At 38.5% G+C, this 18958-nt stretch overlaps 5 protein-coding genes across 12 annotated transcripts in view; 3 read left to right on the top strand and 2 right to left on the bottom strand.

The window, feature by feature from the left end:
• Positions 1-1409: 1409 nt before the first annotated feature.
• Positions 1410-2757, top strand: LOC145940439 (uncharacterized). Its single transcript, XM_083045604.1, has 3 exons — positions 1410-2145; positions 2365-2479; positions 2588-2757. Exons 1-3 carry the CDS (start codon positions 1834-1836, stop codon positions 2605-2607), a joined length of 447 nt encoding a protein of 148 aa, XP_082901730.1. The 5' UTR covers positions 1410-1833; the 3' UTR covers positions 2608-2757.
• Positions 2758-3101: 344 nt separating this feature from the next.
• Positions 3102-7945, top strand: LOC145940441 (glutathione synthetase). Its single transcript, XM_083045606.1, has 6 exons — positions 3102-4659; positions 4858-5264; positions 5469-5861; positions 6625-6844; positions 7098-7461; positions 7655-7945. The coding sequence occupies exons 1-6, from the start codon at positions 3995-3997 to the stop codon at positions 7826-7828; spliced, it is 2223 nt and encodes a 740-aa protein (XP_082901732.1). The 5' UTR covers positions 3102-3994; the 3' UTR covers positions 7829-7945.
• LOC145940438 (serine--tRNA synthetase-like protein Slimp) lies at positions 7882-9574 on the bottom strand. Its single transcript, XM_083045603.1, has one exon. The coding sequence runs from the start codon at positions 9572-9574 to the stop codon at positions 8117-8119; it is 1458 nt and encodes a 485-aa protein (XP_082901729.1). The 3' UTR covers positions 7882-8116.
• A 75-nt stretch (positions 9575-9649) lies between these two features.
• On the bottom strand, positions 9650-11084 carry LOC145940440 (zinc finger protein 593 homolog). Its single transcript, XM_083045605.1, has 3 exons — positions 10875-11084; positions 10678-10775; positions 9650-9887 (listed from the first exon to the last, which is right to left on the bottom strand). The coding sequence occupies exons 1-3, from the start codon at positions 10962-10964 to the stop codon at positions 9650-9652; spliced, it is 426 nt and encodes a 141-aa protein (XP_082901731.1). The 5' UTR covers positions 10965-11084.
• Positions 11085-11577: 493 nt separating this feature from the next.
• Positions 11578-18958, top strand: part of Bap170 (Brahma associated protein 170kD) — a 52540-nt gene continuing 45159 nt past the window's right edge. For 7 of the 8 annotated variants that reach the window (XM_083046709.1, XM_083046708.1, XM_083046710.1 and 4 more), the window contains exons 1-2: positions 11578-13155; positions 14163-14256. In XM_083046709.1, coding sequence (XP_082902835.1) covers positions 13064-13155; positions 14163-14256 — 186 coding nt within the window. In that variant the 5' untranslated portion in view covers positions 11578-13063. Of the gene's footprint in view, positions 13156-13353; positions 13819-14162; positions 14257-18958 lie in introns of those variants that run through there. The other variant, XM_083046705.1, reaches the window with a different exon arrangement.

Genomic DNA, 18958 nt, shown 5'->3' with positions numbered 1-18958 from the left:
GGGATGAAGAGATCTTTGCTTTTTTCGTTTCAATTCATATTTTAATTTTATTCATATATAAATTTTCTGACTTTATATAATAATTATATTACATAATAAATCTCCAGCTTATCATATTATATTTAATTATTATTTTTTTGGTGCACTTAGGCCGGTATTCATAGTCCGTTCTTATTTCAAGACCGTCTTAAGTAATGTCTTAAGATGCAAATACGGCTCTGTGATTGGTTAATCACATCTTAAGATTGTACTTAAGACATTCTTAAATATAAGACTATGAATACCGGCCTTAGATGTACTTTGGTGCCTCGATTTATAAATTATTCGATCGACCAATCGGGATGAAGAGATCTTTGCTTCCTTCGTTCTGATTGGTCAACCAAATTAGGGTGAAAACCCATGCAGCGGAATAGCAGAACGCGGAACGAGAGCGGAACCAATCAGAGCCGTTCCGCGTTTCCTTTACGCGGAATTGAATGTTCTGATTGGTTCCGCTCTTGTTCCGCGTTCTGCTATTCCGCTGCATGGGTTTTCAGTTTTCAGGGTGCGAACCCATGCAGCGGAATAGCAGAACGCGGAACGAGAGCGGAACCAATCAGAGCCGTTCCTCGTTTCCTTTACGCGGAATTGAATGTTCTGATTGGTTACGCGATACGCGTTACGAGGAAAATATCAGGGCGAACCCATGCAGCGGAATAGCAGAACGCGGAACGAGAGCGGAACCAATCAGAACATTCAATTCCGCGTAAAGGAAACGAGGAACGGTTCTGATTAGTTCCGCTCTCGTTCCGCGTTCTGCTATTCCGCTGCATGAGTTTTCACCCTCACCCTTACTCGGAGAATTTGTAATCAATTCAAATTTTAATTTCATGAGATAAATTCTCTGGTTTTATAGCTTCTTTATTTAATTATAATATACATTATAAATCGGCAGCTCATATTATCTACTTAATTATTATTCAAATTAGACAAACGCAAGGAATTAATGTGAGTAATAACCTCTTTATCAAATATATATAAAAAAGCATTGATTTTTATTTATTTTAAGAAAGAAAAGATTCCATTAGAGATGTGTAATAATTTTAATATCAAAAGAAATAAAATAATGAATAATTTTCATCTTGTAAATAAAGATAAATTTTATCTTTAATTTAGATTTAATATTAGATTCCATTATTTCTATATTTTTTATAAAAATTAACTCGCTATTAAATTAAATAATTAATTGATCCAAATTAATATATATAAAATATTTGCCTGTAATATTTAAAATTTACTAAAAAAATATATATATAATAAATTTTAATAATATAGTAAACTATTTATATATTAATAAATATTAATATTGCAAAATCATCAAGTGCTGTCAGACAGCTTTTATATAATATCTATCTTAGTATAATCAACAACTTTATGAAGGTAACAGTTGCACGATATTGCAAAATCCAGAAAGTTTCAAAAAATGTCCATAACCTATCACTTATAACATAACCTCAGTTTATTGCAAAGAAATGTGCATTGCATGCAGATATATAATGTAAACGCGAAAAAATATATTGTATATGTAGTTTGACAAGTAATTTAAAAGACTGATCATTTTAATAACTGATCATTGATGCAGTATTGACGAACAATGTTAGTGATCAATGAACTTTGTGTTTGGAGATGACAATTATTGTACGTGTGTTGTGTTAATAATTTTTGCAATTGTATTCGTTTCATTTGATTTACTTAAACTGAGGAGTATTTGTAGAAAAATATATATTGTTTAACGCACAAGAATAGTGCAGTTTATAATAGTGTGTATTTTTGACTATACAAAAATCTGATAAAATGAGCCTCGCTATCATTCATAGACTTGTGTTATCAAGCTGCAGAAGTAAAATTAACATTGATGCTTGCTGGGGAATCGCAACAAGTTTAACTGCCTTGGAAATAAAGCCAGCGGTGGTGCAGACAGAGTTTCCTACACATGTGTGCAAAATTCACAGGAGACTTTTTCACAGTTCTACAATTTTACAGCTTCAGAAAAATAAATTGAAAGAAAATACAACTGATGTCGTAGAAAGCATATCTACATTACAAATAAAAAAGAGATCAAGAAGAAATAAGGCTGTAATCGACGACACGGTTCCAAAACCTAATGTGAGTTTATTTCAGTGTTAGAAATTAAAATATTGCCTCGCAAATCTGTAATAATGTATGTAATGTATATAAAAAACAGAAAAATATATATTTAAAAAAGATATATGATAAAGATATATAAAATAATATATATATATAATGCATATGTATAATTTGTATATATTATATATATATATATATATATATATATATATATATAAAAAGATTTCTCTTTATTAGGCATGGAATGTAAAGGCTTTAGCCACAGCAGAAGAGTATAATTTAGAAGCTTTAGCTTATGGCCTGCTGGATCAACAACTTTATGTTCCCAGTAAAATATCTACGTCCACGAATTGTAAGTATTTTTAACAAAATTTCTTGATATTTTTATTTCGAAATTTTTGCCAAATAATATCGATGCTAAAGGTACCTTTTCATGCTGACGCTCGACGCTCATTTTCAGCGTCAAGACAGGTCACGTGATCAAAGTTGACGCTGGATAGCGCAAAGTTATGAAAAGGGGTGCAGCGTTAAATTTTATACATATATTTATTAATATATAGTATACGCGTGTATTTAAGTTATGAACAATAACATTTAAAAATTGAATAATAATAAAATTATATATATATATATATATATAGTATTATATTTTAGATTATATATAAAAATTATATTTTAACAAACTTTATTCTGCATTGACATCATTTCTGTAATTAAAGTATTTTAAAAAAATTATATATTAATAATGAAAATGATGTTTTACTTAGGCCCTGCGCACAATAGAAAAAATATTAGGAATAGGAATAAATATTAAGCATTAGGCCTACTGCACAATACAAAAGTATAGACAATAAGAAGAGGGAATAAAAATATCCATGCATCAACAGAAGATAGATATTGGGGATAACAATAGATATTCTTTGCTTCTATTGATGAATATTTTCTATTTTCTGTTCCTATTGCTTGTACTTTTGTAATGTACAGGAAGGTTAATGCTTAATATTTATTCCTATTCCTAATATTTTTCCTATTGTGCGCAGGGCCTTACATTTTCCATATTCATTTCTTATTTTCAACTTGTTATATTATTGTTTGATACTGCTATACTGCTACTGTTTGACGCTTAAAGTTGAGATAATCCAACTTCTTCCTCTTGACGTTAGCGTCAAAGTGACGTCACGCGACGACGTTGAACGCTGGTTTTCAGCGTCCCATGAATTTGCACCTAAACGATTGCAAGATTACACGAAATCTTGAGCAATATATATCCGTTTTTACGTGTCACCGAGTATATCGATTTTTAAGAATTCTGATTGGTCCATTCATTTCAATCATCAGCTGTTTACGTTTAATTTGACTCGTATAAAGCGGAGACGATCGGCCAAAATCGTCAGTTACTGTCAGCTGCTGTAAACTGCCGGTTGTTTTAATTTTAGCACATGGGATTCATCCATATCATCCATATCAATCATTGTATACATTGATAACCTACGAATGTCATGGTTATTCTTCAAGATCGATCAACGCGTCTGATATCGTCTCGATAAAGAAATAATTACGCGTCAAGTTAATCACATTTCAAAGCGAAGTGAAGTAAGTGATAATCAAATGCAGTGAAGTGATTGTTATTATTTTTATTGCACTGAGTATTCACATTTTTGTGTGGGAAAAAAAAACTCTTGTACATACAATTACAATATGAGCATTTTGATCTGTTGATATAATAAAAACAAAGCTTGTGTTCGACCTTCCATCAAACTCTCTGATCTTCTAATTGGAAGTACAAAAAAAATTAAGTATATAATAATAGGAGCACAGTCTATTCCTAAAAGTTTGAAGATTAATCATATAGTCTAGCTTGGGAAAAATGGATGGAGACATGCAAGCAATAATGAAATTGCCCATCTCGCTAAATATTTCAAGAAAAGAATTGGAAGGCCTGATTGAGAAGGCGAAGGATTGGGCCCTCATGCATGGGATGTGCTTGAGATCGAAGATCAATTTCAACAGAGATGTCTTGCAATTTGCGCCATTCATGCTCTTGCCATCGCCATTTCCACGAGAAGAGTTCCAAAACGCTTGCGACATTCAGATCACTTTAAACATGCTCATACACAGAGTGGCTCATGATTATGACTTTCTGAAGGAGACCTTGGAAGAGACTCTAAAGGTTGACGATTTCACTAGAAACCTATTTGACATTTATGAGACTATTCGTGAAGAAGGGGCTGCTCAGAAAGTATCCCTCGGTATATTACGCTCAGATCTGATGCTGGATACAAGCTGTAGAAGAAACGATACCAAGAAAGACACCAAGAAGACACTTAAGCCGCACTGCTGTTGGAAACAGGTTGAGATAAATACAATTGCCTCAGGATTTGGTTGGCTGGGACCCGCATCTACGCAGTTACATACATTTGTCTTGCAAGAACTCGGATATACGACCGAATTGAACAATCTTCCTGAGAACAATGCGCTGCAAACACTATGCTCAGGCATGATAGAAGCATGGAACTTGTACGGCAATCCGCGGTATGTTTATAAATTTCTATACATTATTTTATAAAATTTATTACCATTTGTCCAACCTTTTTTCTTGATCCATTCTCTCTTATCATAGATTTTGTAATTTTATTTTTTTTAAATTTTTTCATATAACAATTTTTTATTCTTATTTGACTGAAATTTCTCAGTTCTTTCATGTGTCTAAAGACGTAAAATTATTTGCAGGGCTGTCATTTTATTCGTTGTCGAGGACGTCACGTATAATATCTGCGATCAGCGTTTCCACGAGTTTGAGATACGAAAGCAGAATCCAAATGTAAAGGTGATTCGCAGAAATTTGACGCAATTGGCGGCCACCGCGAGACTGGGCCCCGACAAGGAATTAACAGTGAACGATTATATTGTGTCTGTAGTCTACTACAGATGCGGCTACGAGCCCGGACAATATCACACGAAAAATGAATGGGACGCGAGATTGCTGATTGAGAGGTCATTGGCGATCAAATGTCCGAGCATTCAGTATCACTTGGCCGGTACAAAGAAAGTTCAACAGACTCTCGCGAAGCCTGGCATGGTCGCGCGTTTCTTAAAGGACGAAAAAACGGCGATGAAAGTCAAGGAAATATTTACTGGTATATAATTGCCCTTTCTTGTATATTTACATATAAATGTACAAGAAATATGTAAGATTCTGTTCTTTGAACTCTAACAATAAGCTACAGAAAGATGTTACGAGTCTAATATTGATAATATAAGAATTATTGAAAATATATTTATGAACTTAATTACATGTTTTCTGTAAAATCAAATTATATGATTTTTATTAATTATTTCAGGTCTATATCCGCTGGACTTTGACGAACATGGGAATGTAGCTGTAGAAATGGGAATCTCGGAGCCTCAGCGTTTCGTGTTGAAGCCGCAGAGAGAAGGCGGTTGCAACAATTTGTACGGGACGGACATCAAAAACTTCTTAGAATCCGTTAAATCCGAGCGAACTCGAGTAGCTTGGATTCTCATGGATCGGATTTATCCGCCGGTGCATGAAAACTACGTCGTGAAACCTGGAACTAACGTGGACGTAGAGACGAAAGAGTTTGTCTCGGAATTAGGCATATTCGGCGTTATTATTGGAGATGATAAAAATATTATTGTCAATAAACAGGGCGGTCATATGTTAAGGACGAAATTGCCGATTGATAACGAAGGCGGTGTAGCGACTGGTTTAGGTGCTTGCGACAGTCCGTTTTTGATAGATTAAAGTATATTATAACATGTGGAAAGCGCAAATTATATTATATATTATGCAGCTATTATGTTGCGATATCATTCCTTCTCGTTGCTTCCTCTCGAAGCGAAATATTGCCTGCCATAAGGAGAGTTTGATATTTTTGTATGACTATATTTTGTATATACATTTTTATATTTGGATTAAGAAAAGTAATAAATTAGAATATTGTTATATATATATCCCTACCGCGATTCTTTATTATAACATAAACTTCTTAATTATTAGATAGTCTATTATCTCGTTTTAATTCGAAATTTTATTCTATATCGTTTTTTATGTTATCTCTCGATAGGCGCTGACCTTCGAAAGCACGTGTATTTGCGATAATTTTTTTTAATCGACACTATTGGCAGCTGATGTTTTATGTATACATTTGTGAATGTTTTCTTCGCTCATTTTTTTGGCTGTCGCTATTTAAGATTTATATATAAGATTTTTTTCTCATTTATGTATGGAACAAAAAATCTAAACAATCTGAAATCACCTTTTCTATTTCTTCACAATCTGAATCTGAATTTCAACATCATCAGTGATCATCAGTTCTGTCTCCAAGTTCCAGAATAAAATAATATACATTGTAAAAAATCAAATTTATTAATTTTTTATTTTATCTTTTAAAGTAACTATAAATTTTTTCCAGTCCATTAATTCAGGAATTAATTAAAATTTAATTTATATTGTGTTCTTTACTTTTTTCACAGCCTTACCTGATGTTATACATGCGGTGGCAAAGTACGAAGTGGGACACGAACCACGAGAGATCTTTTTCTTTCGAGAGGGTAGCATTGTTATGTGGAATATTTCCGATCTCGAGTGTGGCAACCTATTGCAGTTTTTGAGAAATTACGAGCAGAATCGTTACATGAAAGAGCTGATTCATACCGAAAGCGAGTTGATGCATTACACTTATGCGGATTCCGGGTATCTCTATTTTCATTATTAATTGCTTTCATAAAAAAAACACATTATATGTATATATATAAAATTATTTAATTAAATTAAATTTGTAATTATTAATTTAATTATTTAATTTCACATATTCGTAGTTCCATTTTTGAAATTAAATATAAACAGCAAATTAAAAAAACAAAACAAATATGTCTTGAGAAATAAATTCAGTAATATTTATTAATTAGTAAATTTACTAATTTTATTTGCGAAATCTCCTTAATAGGAAGAGTCATCTGAAGGACGGCGACATTGTTTTGGCGCGAGACACTGGAAACTGGGACAAGTTGGACAAGTATACATTCTCTAATGCCATGGCGCAATCTGTCAATTTAGGCATATGGGAGGCATCGTTGAATCGTTACGTCGATTCGATCGAATTTGTCACGGAAGATCTGAAAGCCGGAAGGAAGCTTCAGATGACGCAGCAGGAGGTGTTGAGGAAACAGGGCGAACTGTTCGCTCTCAGACATCGGATTAATCTGAGCTCGGATCTGTTAGATACGCCAGATTTTTACTGGGAACGAGACGACCTGGAAAAGTTGTATCAACAAATCTGCGGATACTTTAGTATCGCAAAACGTACGAGAGTAAGTGTTATTTAAAAAAATAGATTAACTTTATCTTGATCATTATCTATCATATATATATATAAACAGATGCCAGATAGCAAACGTACTTCATTTTGACGTCATAGGCGTCAAAATGACGTCAGTTTGCTACTTGATATATTCTATTTTTTTTATACAATATCTTTTTTTATAATATATATCTTTTGCGCAGGTGATGAATGAGAGATTAAATCATTGTGTTGAACTGGTGAGCATTTTATCGTCGCACTTGAGTGACCGTCATCACGTTCGTTTGGAGTGGATGATAATCATTCTTATCATGGTGGAAGTCGCTTTCGAAGTTTTGCATTACATCGATCGATATCTTGTTAAAATAGCAACCTAGGACAACAGGGACATATAATTGGCACTTACGCTTTATATAAAAGCCAAGTAACGTAGGTGTACTTCAGCATTTATTATTTCGTTAATACATATTACCGATGAAAATTATAAACTGAAACTGTGCCTTTTTACAACTTCTATATTGTCAATCGATATCACATTCCTACATATTTCAGAAAAACATTAAACTTTCTTCCTTAGTCGGGAAAAAAGTTTATACAACACTTTACAACATATTGATAGCAATATGGACAATTTCTCTAATTACTTATTTACATAGCATATTAATTTATGTATCCGTATAGTCGTCCGAAGGCACAAGTTCGGCTATCTTCGGTGGAATCACGAATTTGTCGGGATTCTGTTCGAGCATGCAAGCTAGCAGACGCGGAACGGAGAGAACGGTACCGGATATCATCGCGGGAAAGTCCCTGCCTCGTGGCATTTGATAGGTGATGAGTAATCTCTTGCTGAAATAAGTACCGTACGCGGACACGTGGCCGATCTCAACATACTGATTCGCGAACGGCGACCACATCTCGAAGGACACGCGTAGGCTCTCGCAAGGCTGTAACTCGGACGCGGATCGCATGACGACGCGATAATGAACGCCCAGATCGTCGTACAATCTGCACACGTTCTCCAGGAGTTCGTCGAACCGAGTCTCGTACTCCTCGCTTCTCGCGTCCTTCACCACGACGAACGCGTGCGCCACGGATGCCTGGCAAGCCGTGAACAAACCGCACGCGTGCGCATTACGTGGTACCGGCGTGTACTGTCTGCCGGTGGTGAAGTACTTGAGCGGGAACTGATTGGGATTTATCAGCTGCTTCGTGTGTAGTATCAGGAAAGAGACCAGACTCGCGCCGCCAACCAGATGCATGCGATTCGGCGAGCCCCTCTCGACCTCGTTGTGATTCTCCAGTGTGAAGGCGGCCGTGGGGTCCTCGTGATTCAAGCCAGAGGCTTCCACCACGAGGCTACGACTGAAATCGGTCCCCACTATCCTGACCATGTCGTTTTCGCCGAAGATTTTACCCGCGTGCGCCAGCACGGCGAGCTCGAACAAGGCCGCGTCGTTGCATAGATAATAATGCATAGGATTCTTGTATTCCAGTAGATCTAGGCTCGTCCCGATGTCAATGTGACTCTTCCTGTCTTCCTGGAACAATTCGAGCGCGCTGCCGACGCTCTTCAGCACTACTGATTCGTCGACGGGAATTCTTGGGTCCAACTCGTTTGGTAATTTCAAGATTCTCTCCATCACATCTTCGTCCAGCTCCCAGATCGCTTCTTTCATCGTCTTCAAGTCTTGCCGTATAATATTCAACTGTGTACGCAATTTGAGGACCTCTTGCTCTTGCTCAGCAGTACGTTCGGAACTTTCGAGTAAACTTCTCACGCGACCCGCGAGTTCAGAATTGTTAGCCTCCAAAGCGCTTCTGTCCGCGACCATCTTCAGATAGAAATCCCACGCATTCTTCAATTGAACAACATCCACATCATTCATCCCACGTAATACTAGTTCCTTCCGCAGCTTCTCCATATCGGCGAATCTCTCTTCGCAATCCAGGTACGGGGATAGGAATGCGAATGCCTTGTAAGCTTTATTACCGGAAATGTATAGCGCCGAACTGTAATCTCTCTTGAAATTCGTCGAAAGGAAGGTCCTACGACGAACATCGTGTATTAGGATCCTACACGTTCGCTGCAAAGCGTTCGTGAATCTGCACAGATGATTAATCATTGCGTTTCGAGCTTCCTAAATTTTTTCCCACATTATAAAATACAAAGATGCAGCAACTATTACGATAGATTAAATTTATTCGTCTATTTTCATCGCCTTAGCTTTTGGCCCAGTGTCTGTGTCTTTCTTATTAAAATCTTCCCGCGTTACAGTTTCGATCTTCCGTTTTTGCGGGGCGATGTAGCTTCCCTTGCTGGCTGCTCTTTCCGATTCTTCGATGCTATATGGCTCCACTTCGAGGGCCTTCAATCGTCGTTTATGCACTTTGGTAGAGAAATGAGAGTGCAGAGCAGTTTCGTTTATAAAGTACCTCCTGGAATCAAGCGATAAGATTTTTCTTAATTTTTAATAGTTTTAACAAGATATCGTTCAATATATTTCATTGAAATATTGCATTACGGCAACGATAATGAAGATGAACACTTGTGCTTTTATAAAATCATGTTATTTCGATATGTAATATATTAGTTGCTTTCCATTTACATCAAAACTCAGATAATTTTCACTTGTGACGTCATAACTCAGAATGCACGTTCCTTTTGAAGCTGAGAAAGTGAGATTCAACTGAGTTTCTGCACACGATCGAGACCATGTGCTTTAGTGAGTTTAATAGACTCACATTAAAAGTAAAGTTATGAACCTGTATTATTGTGGCGGGACGTCGTTATGCTTTAAAAACTCACGATTACTCACGATACAATTTACAATGCTAGATTTAAGATTATTGAGAATATTTTCTCACTTGCGCGTTCCTTTTACTCACTGAACCAATGACGCCATATCTGAGTATAAAATACATAACTGAGTGACTCAGTATCACTTGAGTGTAAAAGGAAAGCAACTATTGTAAACAATAATACAGTATTAATTTACACGTTGAAATTTAATATATTTTGCAATGTATTTTAAATGCAATATGATATTTTACATAAAAGTTGTATTTCACAATATTATTTTTCAGAGAGATTATTTGAAAAAAAAACATGTAATTTTGCGCAGAGTTTAATATTTTCTGGATGACAATCTAAAGGACGGCTCAATTTTATATTATTATTTCGACGCGAAAGGTTAGATTATAGGTTATGTCACAATATCGAACTTACGCGCAATGAATGCAATAATGTTGCGCCGCTCCGGGTTTATCAAAGTCCACCTTCTGATTCAACAGCTTCTCCGCGTTTCCCTTCAGATCTTCGTCGATCTAAAAATTCAGAGATACACGTTCTATAATCGCGTATCTAAAATTCATACCACGCCATCCACGTGGCGTAAAGAGGTTAGGGGCGAGAAATCGACATACCTCGTCCAGATCCTTCGTTCTTCGCTTCGTTCTCCAGCCTTTCTTCAAGTGCGTGTCACCTCGGTGTTGCTTTTTACGTTTATACGGCATCGTTATTCGCAAATCAACGTCTCCGGAAAGTTGATTCGCACGAGAAATTTATAAATACGTATCGCCGAGAACTCTTCAACTTCCGTAGTGAAGTCGAAGCTTCTCTCGGGAAGAAGATAGGGGAAGAAGATTAAACAATAGTTTAAAACTGTTTAAAAATCGCAAGTAAAATATAATTATTAAAAATTAAAATATATTTACACAGATCAAAGCGTCAAGTGTTTTTTTTTGTTTGTTTAAAACATGTTTTTTTCTTGCTTTACTTAAAAACGCATATAAAACAAAAAACATTGTTTTAAACAAAAAGTCAATGTTTTTTGTTTAAATTAAAACAAAAAAAAAAACGTTTTTTGTTTAAATTAAAACAAAAAATCAATGTTTCTTGTTTTGAAAAATTTCTGGGAGATGCGCGATCGCGATTCGAATCGGGCCGCCTTTCGCGCCTCGCGCGGCTAGTTGCGCGCGCAGCCGACAGATGGCGCATGCGCGCGGCGAGGCAAGTCGCGCCGCTGGCGGCCGGCGGCGGCAGTCAGTGTCGTGTCGAACCGCCGCGCGAGCGGCAGGGAGGGGGAGAGCGAGAGAAGAGGGGGCACCCGTCCATTTTGAAAGTAAAAATACTGTGCGGAGCGGCAGGATTTTCGTCGCGCGCGCGAGTAGACGGGCTACGTCGCGGAAGGTGAAAAAAAAGGCCCGCGCGAGATAAATCGGCTACGAGGGGCTCTCTCGCTCTACTCGCTACTACCTCGCGCCTTGAGCCTCGAGCAGCTCCGCGCCGTATTATAGTAAAATGACGTAGAGCGTCGCGTCGGGCGTCAGAGCGCGCGCGTCTGCCTGCCTGCCTGTCTGTCCGTCGACGTGTGTGGCGAGCGGAAACGGTGGTGCGCGGTGGTAGGCGAGGTACCCGTGTCGGCGCGTCGTGAAGATCGCGCAGCGCAGCGGCGTCTCGTAGCGATCGGCGGTAGCGTTACGGGAAATTGAGGCCCTGGCGGCGGTCGGGGCTTCGCCAATGGATGCCAGGCGGCAGCAGCACGGGCAGCCATTTTGATATACGGGCGCACGTCAAGCAAAGCGAGCGCTTCGCCTCTCTCGCGGCACAAGTAGTGGAAAACTCGCGAGGTCCGCCGGCCTGGGGCCCCCCCACGTACAGTCCGCGGAGCCGAATTCGGGCGTGTTACGCGGAGGCCAGACGCCGATGCGTGCTGCGTGGCGCAACGGATCCCGTGAGTTTCGTTGACAAGTGACAGGTGAATCGATCGGGGGCCTACGAGAGAGAGAGAGAGAGAGAAAGATAGAGAGAGAGAGGTAGACGAGGCTCTTCGCCGTTCGGCGCGTTTGTTGCGTGCCGAAAGCTGAGCGGAGCGGAGCCAGTGCTGTGTGTCTTGTATACCTTGTATACCGTGTACGTCTCGTTGAAAAAGGAGCATCCCCCCGCGTAAGAAGAAACGACGAGAGTGCGACTGACTGTGTCTCTCTCTCTCTCTGTTCGGTGGCGCGTTCGGATTTTTCCTCGCACGAGGGGATCCCTCTCGCACACGAGAGCGTCCGTGAGAGCGTTTATACGCCGTTACGCGACGAGCAGGAGGCGATCCGGGGGCGGCGGTACGGCAGGAAAGAGCCGCCGCCGCCGTCGTCGTCTCGTTTCGCGCGCGCGAGAGCGAGTGAGAGACGGATAGAGGAGAAAGAAAGAGAGAGAGAGAGAGCGCGATAGAGAGGAGCGCGCGGACGAAGGAAGGAAAGAAGAGGGTGGGGGAGAGAAAGAAAGAAGAGAGAGAGAGAGACGGAATAACGAAGAGGCCACCGGCCGACTTCGGACTCTCGCAGGACAAGACGACCCGATGTCGGGTGCGGGTCGCGACCCCGTGTCGACCCGCGGTCGTCCTCGTCCTATCCTGAAGACGGCGGAAGCATCGCCGACGACGACGAAGAAGATAGCAGCGGCAGGACTCTCCTCGCGTAAATGTGCCTCCGTGCGCGCCCATGTGCTGCACCTCCTTCGTCAGCTTCTCTGCCCCCTGTGTGCCCTGTAAACTCGGAGCACATCGCCGTCCCGATTAGCACGCATAGTCCCGCGCGCACTCGTAACCCCTGTCGCCAGGAACATGGCCAAGATCCTCAACAAGGACCCCGTCACGTACGAGAAGGAGAGGGAGAACTTCCTCAAGGACCTCCGACACTTCCACGAGACGAGAGGGTAAGCGAATTGGAGATTCGAATTATCGCGATCTTCATCCTTCTCGAACGTCAAGCGTGTTTTCGCGCCACCCGCGTTTCTAGGCTTATTATCTCGAGGATTTAGAGAATCTCGCCCTCTCCCTCCCCCCTTCTTCCCCCTCCCGCTCCCTCGCGGTCGCGAGCGACCGGATCGACGGTCAGCCAGAAGTCGCCGCGACACGCGAGTGGATGATCGGGAGTGCGCGAGAGTTTTGAGGTTAGGTCGAACCGATCTCTACCTCGGCCAACTTCAGTCTAGTTCGTGGGACAACGGATTCTCTCGTCTTTCGTGGTTTCTCCTAATAACGATTTTACGTGCGCGAGAAAGGAAATTTCGCGGAAAGACGTCAGTTTCTTCTTACATATATATATATATAGATAATATTTTTTTATACCATGTAAATGCATTCTTTTTTGTCAATTAACGTGTCGAGTCTCTGTTGTCGCGCGATTTATGAGTCTTTAGTTCGTGTTTTTTTATCATCGTGATTATGCAAAGTGTGTGGATTTTTCTAACACGCGTGTATGTATATATATGTATGTGAGCGTGAACGCGGAAATGATGTGAATTAGGTACAGTAGCGTCTCGCAAAGCGTGCGTTGAAATTTCGAAACTCGTCACTTCGCGTCTGATGGATTTCAGGTATAGACGCCATTTTTTTCGCCGACTTTTTATTGTCTATTAAATTCGAAATTTTGTGACTGCGAAATTTTATACATATTTCTCACTTTTCTGCATTATATATATATATATATATATATATATATATATATATACACACAATGTATATATGTATCTGTATATGTATGCGGGTTTTATTATCAAGAATATATTAGATTTTTTGCTACATAAATTAAGTTAAACGACTATTCTGCGCATGTGTACAATAGAATCGTACATCCTAAGAAAGGAAAAATTATATTTTAATTTGTGTTGGGAAAAAGAGAGAGAAAACTATCTTTAATATCAAATTTTTTTAATTTCAGGACGCTCTTCAAGAAGTCTCCGAAGATCAATGGGAAGGATATAGATCTGTATTTGCTGTATGTTGTGGTGACCGCTCATGGAGGATGGATTAAGGTGAGTTTTTATCAAACTGAAATATTTTTAATTAGATATAAACATATATGATAGAGAAGTAGTTAATTAACTCGCGCGCCTGATTATGTCGAAAAAAGAGCGACGCTGATTAATATCGGCAGTAATTTTTTTTATAATATCCAGTTGAAAAGTATTGCTTAACGAGATACACACGATGTATATAAAAGCATTGTCAGGACAACGAAAATATAATTCCGGCTGTAGCGTGCAGCTAGACGTAACGCAGTTTATGATTAACAATTACGGAATGCGGTGGTATCCCGTCGATAAATAATTACTTGTAAAATTAGCGTAGCCATTCGTCCCCCGTTTTGTTTAACGTCATTACAACACAGGATCGCGTCGGACGAACGCGAAATGAATTCTCGTTTTTAATTAGCATCCGGTTCGCGGATCGATTTCGCTAAACTAAGTCGACAGCTACGCAAAAAAAAAAAAAAAGGGAAGCAGGCAGCAAATGCCCGAGGATAATTCGAGAATACTGTGAAAGATAGGAATTGTTGACTCTTTTATCTCTTCTCACTGTTCTATTTTTTCGCATTTTATAAATTATATGTATATTTCTCTTTCGTGCAAAAGCTAATTTTACACACACATACACATATGTGTATATGTGTATAAAACCGTGAAAACTATATTTCATGCATTGCGAATTGAAACACACACACACAATTTTGATTAACAATTCGCAATGAATTCTATTTCTCAATTGTTAACTATCGATTTTCCAGACACTCTCTCTCGTTAATCGAGTTTCTCCACGGAAGGATTGCAATTTTTCTCTTTCATAACGTGCCATAAATACATATATCGGTAAATCCGTTTCGCGGATTATGCTCTTAAGAAATTTTCGAATCAAATGCAAGTTTTTTTTTTATACATTGGAGTTACGCAAATATGCGTAATCGTGTGCGATTTTCGAAATTCCAATTTTCTCGCTCTCTCTTCATCCCCTTCCTCTCTTTCTCTCGATGTGCGATAGTACCATTATTAGTACAACTAACTATAACTAGAATTTGGCATCGGCGAACAGATAGCGATGGCCCAGATTCCGCGAGAGATCTCTAACTCCTTCGATGATAATCGCATGTTCACGACGAGATTAAAATACCTCGCTTTCACCTATTGCGCGTTTAGTGCGACAAATCGTGCATAATTCTGGAACTAGAGAATAACCGAATGTAGCGAATGAACGCCAGAGATAACGAAATAAAATCACGATATATACAAAGGTCAAAAAATAACGCTTTCGTTCCAAGAAAAAAGAATTAAAAAAACTTTTATAGCATTTCGTGTCGTTCGTTCCCTCATTTCAACTTGACAATTTTCCCTTTTTTTTTTATCCGAGCTCTCAATTTTTTGTTACTTTTATTTTCTCCAATCTCTGACTGAGGTATATACATATATTTAATTTTATCCTTGAATTAGAATAACCGAGTATAGCAAATTAAGAGATTACGAAATAAAATCACGATATATACAAAGGTCAAGAAATAACGATCGCTTTTTTGTTCCGAGAAAATAAAGTATGAGAAAAAAAAATATTCTATAAACCTTCGTAGAATTATATTTGTTCTTTCTCTCTTCTCAACTTGATGATTATTCCCTTTTTTTTATCCGAGCTTCGTGCATCTCTTGAATTTTTTTTTTATTTTCTCCCATCTCTGACCGCGGTATATATTTACCTAATTTTATTATTCTGGAATTAGAATAACCGAGTATATAGCAAATGAACAGAGATTACGAAATAAAATCACTATACATGCAAAGGCCAGAAAAATAACCATCACCTTTGCTCCGAAAAAAGATTAAGTACAAGAAAAAGAAATATTTTAAAATCTTCCTGAATTATATCTCTGCCATTCGTTTTCTCTCTCATTGTTCCTTTTCTTTATCCGAGCTCTTTGTACGTGTCTTGAATTTTTTTTTATATCCAATCTTTGCGATACGCATATAAATACCTAATTTTACTTCGCGTATGCGAAAAATGCAAGCTAGTGTATCGCGGCTGAGAAAAGTTCGTAATATACATATATATATACGTCCGTCGCGAGTGATTTAAAAGCGGATATCTCTGTTTGATAACGCGCTTGGTAACCGCCTTCTCCGGACTACGTACGTTTCGCCGCATTAATTTTCCCGGTGACACGCGCGTTCTGCGAGCACTATTGTCGGCGTCTTTTTCTTTTAGCCGCCTGCTAAAGATAGAGAGTCAACTCGGCGCCGATTTCGCCGCGCGAGATGTTTACGACCGATTGATTATCGTCCGTCGTCTCTCTATGACCTGGACTACTCTCTTGTAATGACGCGATGACGCGTATTTCTGCCTTCTTTCGGCGGCACTATGCGTTTGTTCGGTGAAACCGCATCGGCGATAAGTTTGTCACGCTTTCGTATTTCTCCCGACTCGAGAGACTAGCTCCATTCCGGATTCCTATCCGGAGTCTGACTTGGCTCGGCTATCCGGATTTTTTATATTTCGTTTCGTTCTCGTTTCGTCGCCTACCTGAGATATCGAAGAAAAGGTTTCGACAGTATAAAGCGTCAAGCGGAACGATTAGATTAGGGCGAACAAATTGTACAGATTGTTCTTTATCAGCTGTGAAGTCTCGCGATGACATAACTCGTATGTTGAGCCTTCACGCATCTTCCCCCTCTCTTCTTCTTCACACGTTCGCTCTCTTTAATTTCTGGCGCGAGCTTCTTCGGAAAAGAAGGTAGTGATAAGGAAAAAGCGACGGTATATTAGAAGGAGAAAGTGTGGAGATGATGAGACTGAGGGTGGGGGAGGGAAAATCCGATCTGAAAGAGTCATTGACCTTGAGATACACACCTGGTCATCGTCAAGATCACCTCGTCATTGCAATTGTCAATTATGCTACTATAGTATTTGTACGATAACATGGTTCTCCTTATCGAGCGTAATGAGCTTCAAATTTCAAGTATATAATCGATTTGACGTTCCTCGATTATCGAATTTCGATGGTATTATCGGATACCCCGACTACATCCGAAATGTGTACAGATTACTATATAATCGTATAGCACACATATTCATATTCACAGAACTAGGATTCAGATCAAGGATCGGTCCGCCGACTTTCGATAGCGTTCGAACTTCGAACGCGTAGATGAAAACGTTAGAACAAGGCGCGGACGCGACGTGAGGTCAAGGTCGCTCGTGAGGTACCACTCTATAAGTGTGAGGGAGAGAGAAGGATCGTGAGGCGAAGCTACAGCGAAAGAGAGAGCGAAAGCGCGAAAGGGAAGGGAGGGGGAGGAGAAGGACGGACAGGGCAGAAACGAAGGGGAGAAAGAGAATATCATGAAAGGTGGTGGACAAGCAGGAGAAGGAGGAAGAGGAGGTGCTGATGGTAGTGGTAGATGGTGGATACATGTGGTGAAAAGTTGGTGCGAAGGCTTCCTCTCAACAAGTGCGATCGAGCCCGAAACTCTCTCTCTGTCTCTCTCTAGATTACATGCAGGATGTTTCAGGAGGACTGTTTAATATTTTAGAACATGATTGTATATATCTTTTTAAACCAAAAAGTTTATATAAAAGTGTGTCCTATTCTGGACGGTTATAAAGATACATCGTATTCAATTTTAAGAATGAATACATTTATTAATTTAAATTATTATTTATTAATTATTAATTATTCTAATTTATTGTAAGCTTAAAATTTAATGTAATTAAATGTGTTTTATTGAATTTGATATTTATTAAGTTAATAAATGTATTCGTTCTTAAGACTGTGTGTGTGAACACGCTGTCTTTATAATTATCTAGAATAGGATACATATTTATATAAACTTTTTTGTTTAAAATGATGTGTACGTACAATCATGTCCTAGAATACAGACCGTTCTTCCTGAAACATCCTGTATAATCTGTGGAATTCGGTTCATTTCAAGTGTATATATATCGATAGGCGGAATATTCGCTATATTACACGCACTTTTTAGACTTACGTCATGGACATATCGCGAACAATAACAAAGTTTCAGAAAACGCCCGTGAAATGACGCCTTAAAAGAGAAAAAAAAAATCGTGCGAAAAAAACGTGAGTCGGAAAGCACACATACACACATAAAGAAGATAATGAAATTTTTTTTTAACTTTATAATTTAAATTTAAAATTATTTTTTTTAAATTTAATTTATAAATATAATTCTTTTAAAAAAATTCTTTAATTATTTATTATTCTTTAATTATAATGATTATTCTTTAATCATAAATAATAAAAATTCTTTGTTTTTTTAATTTAATTTATAAATATAAAATTCGTATTTAAATTTAATTTAAAAAAATTCTTTAATTATTATTCTTTAATTATATTGATTTCTTTAATTATTTATTATTCTTTAATTTTTTATTCTTTAATTATAACGATTATTCTTTCATCATAATAATAAAAATTCTTTGTGCGGAGATGGTTTACATTCTGTGAGAAACACAGAGAGAGAGAAAGAAAGAGAGAACGCGCTTACTTCTACATCACATCGACGACGAGACACGCGTTCGGTTTATTCTTCCCTTTGTGCACACACGGACTCCTCTCGGTCTTACATTCGGAACATCGGGTTCACGACGTACATATTCCGGCGAAATTATTGTCCGAGGCGCGTTCCGGGACGATTTCGACTCGACGCGACAAAATCTCTGCCGATTCGGTCGACC

This window comes from Prenolepis imparis, unplaced genomic scaffold (genome assembly GCF_030444845.1).
Source record: "Prenolepis imparis isolate NDT839.2.m4 unplaced genomic scaffold, iyPreImpa1.0 SCAF_9, whole genome shotgun sequence".
Taxonomy (NCBI): domain Eukaryota; kingdom Metazoa; phylum Arthropoda; class Insecta; order Hymenoptera; family Formicidae; genus Prenolepis; species Prenolepis imparis.
Note: the sequence above shows the minus strand (reverse complement) of the source record. Positions and strands in the feature narration are given on the sequence as shown.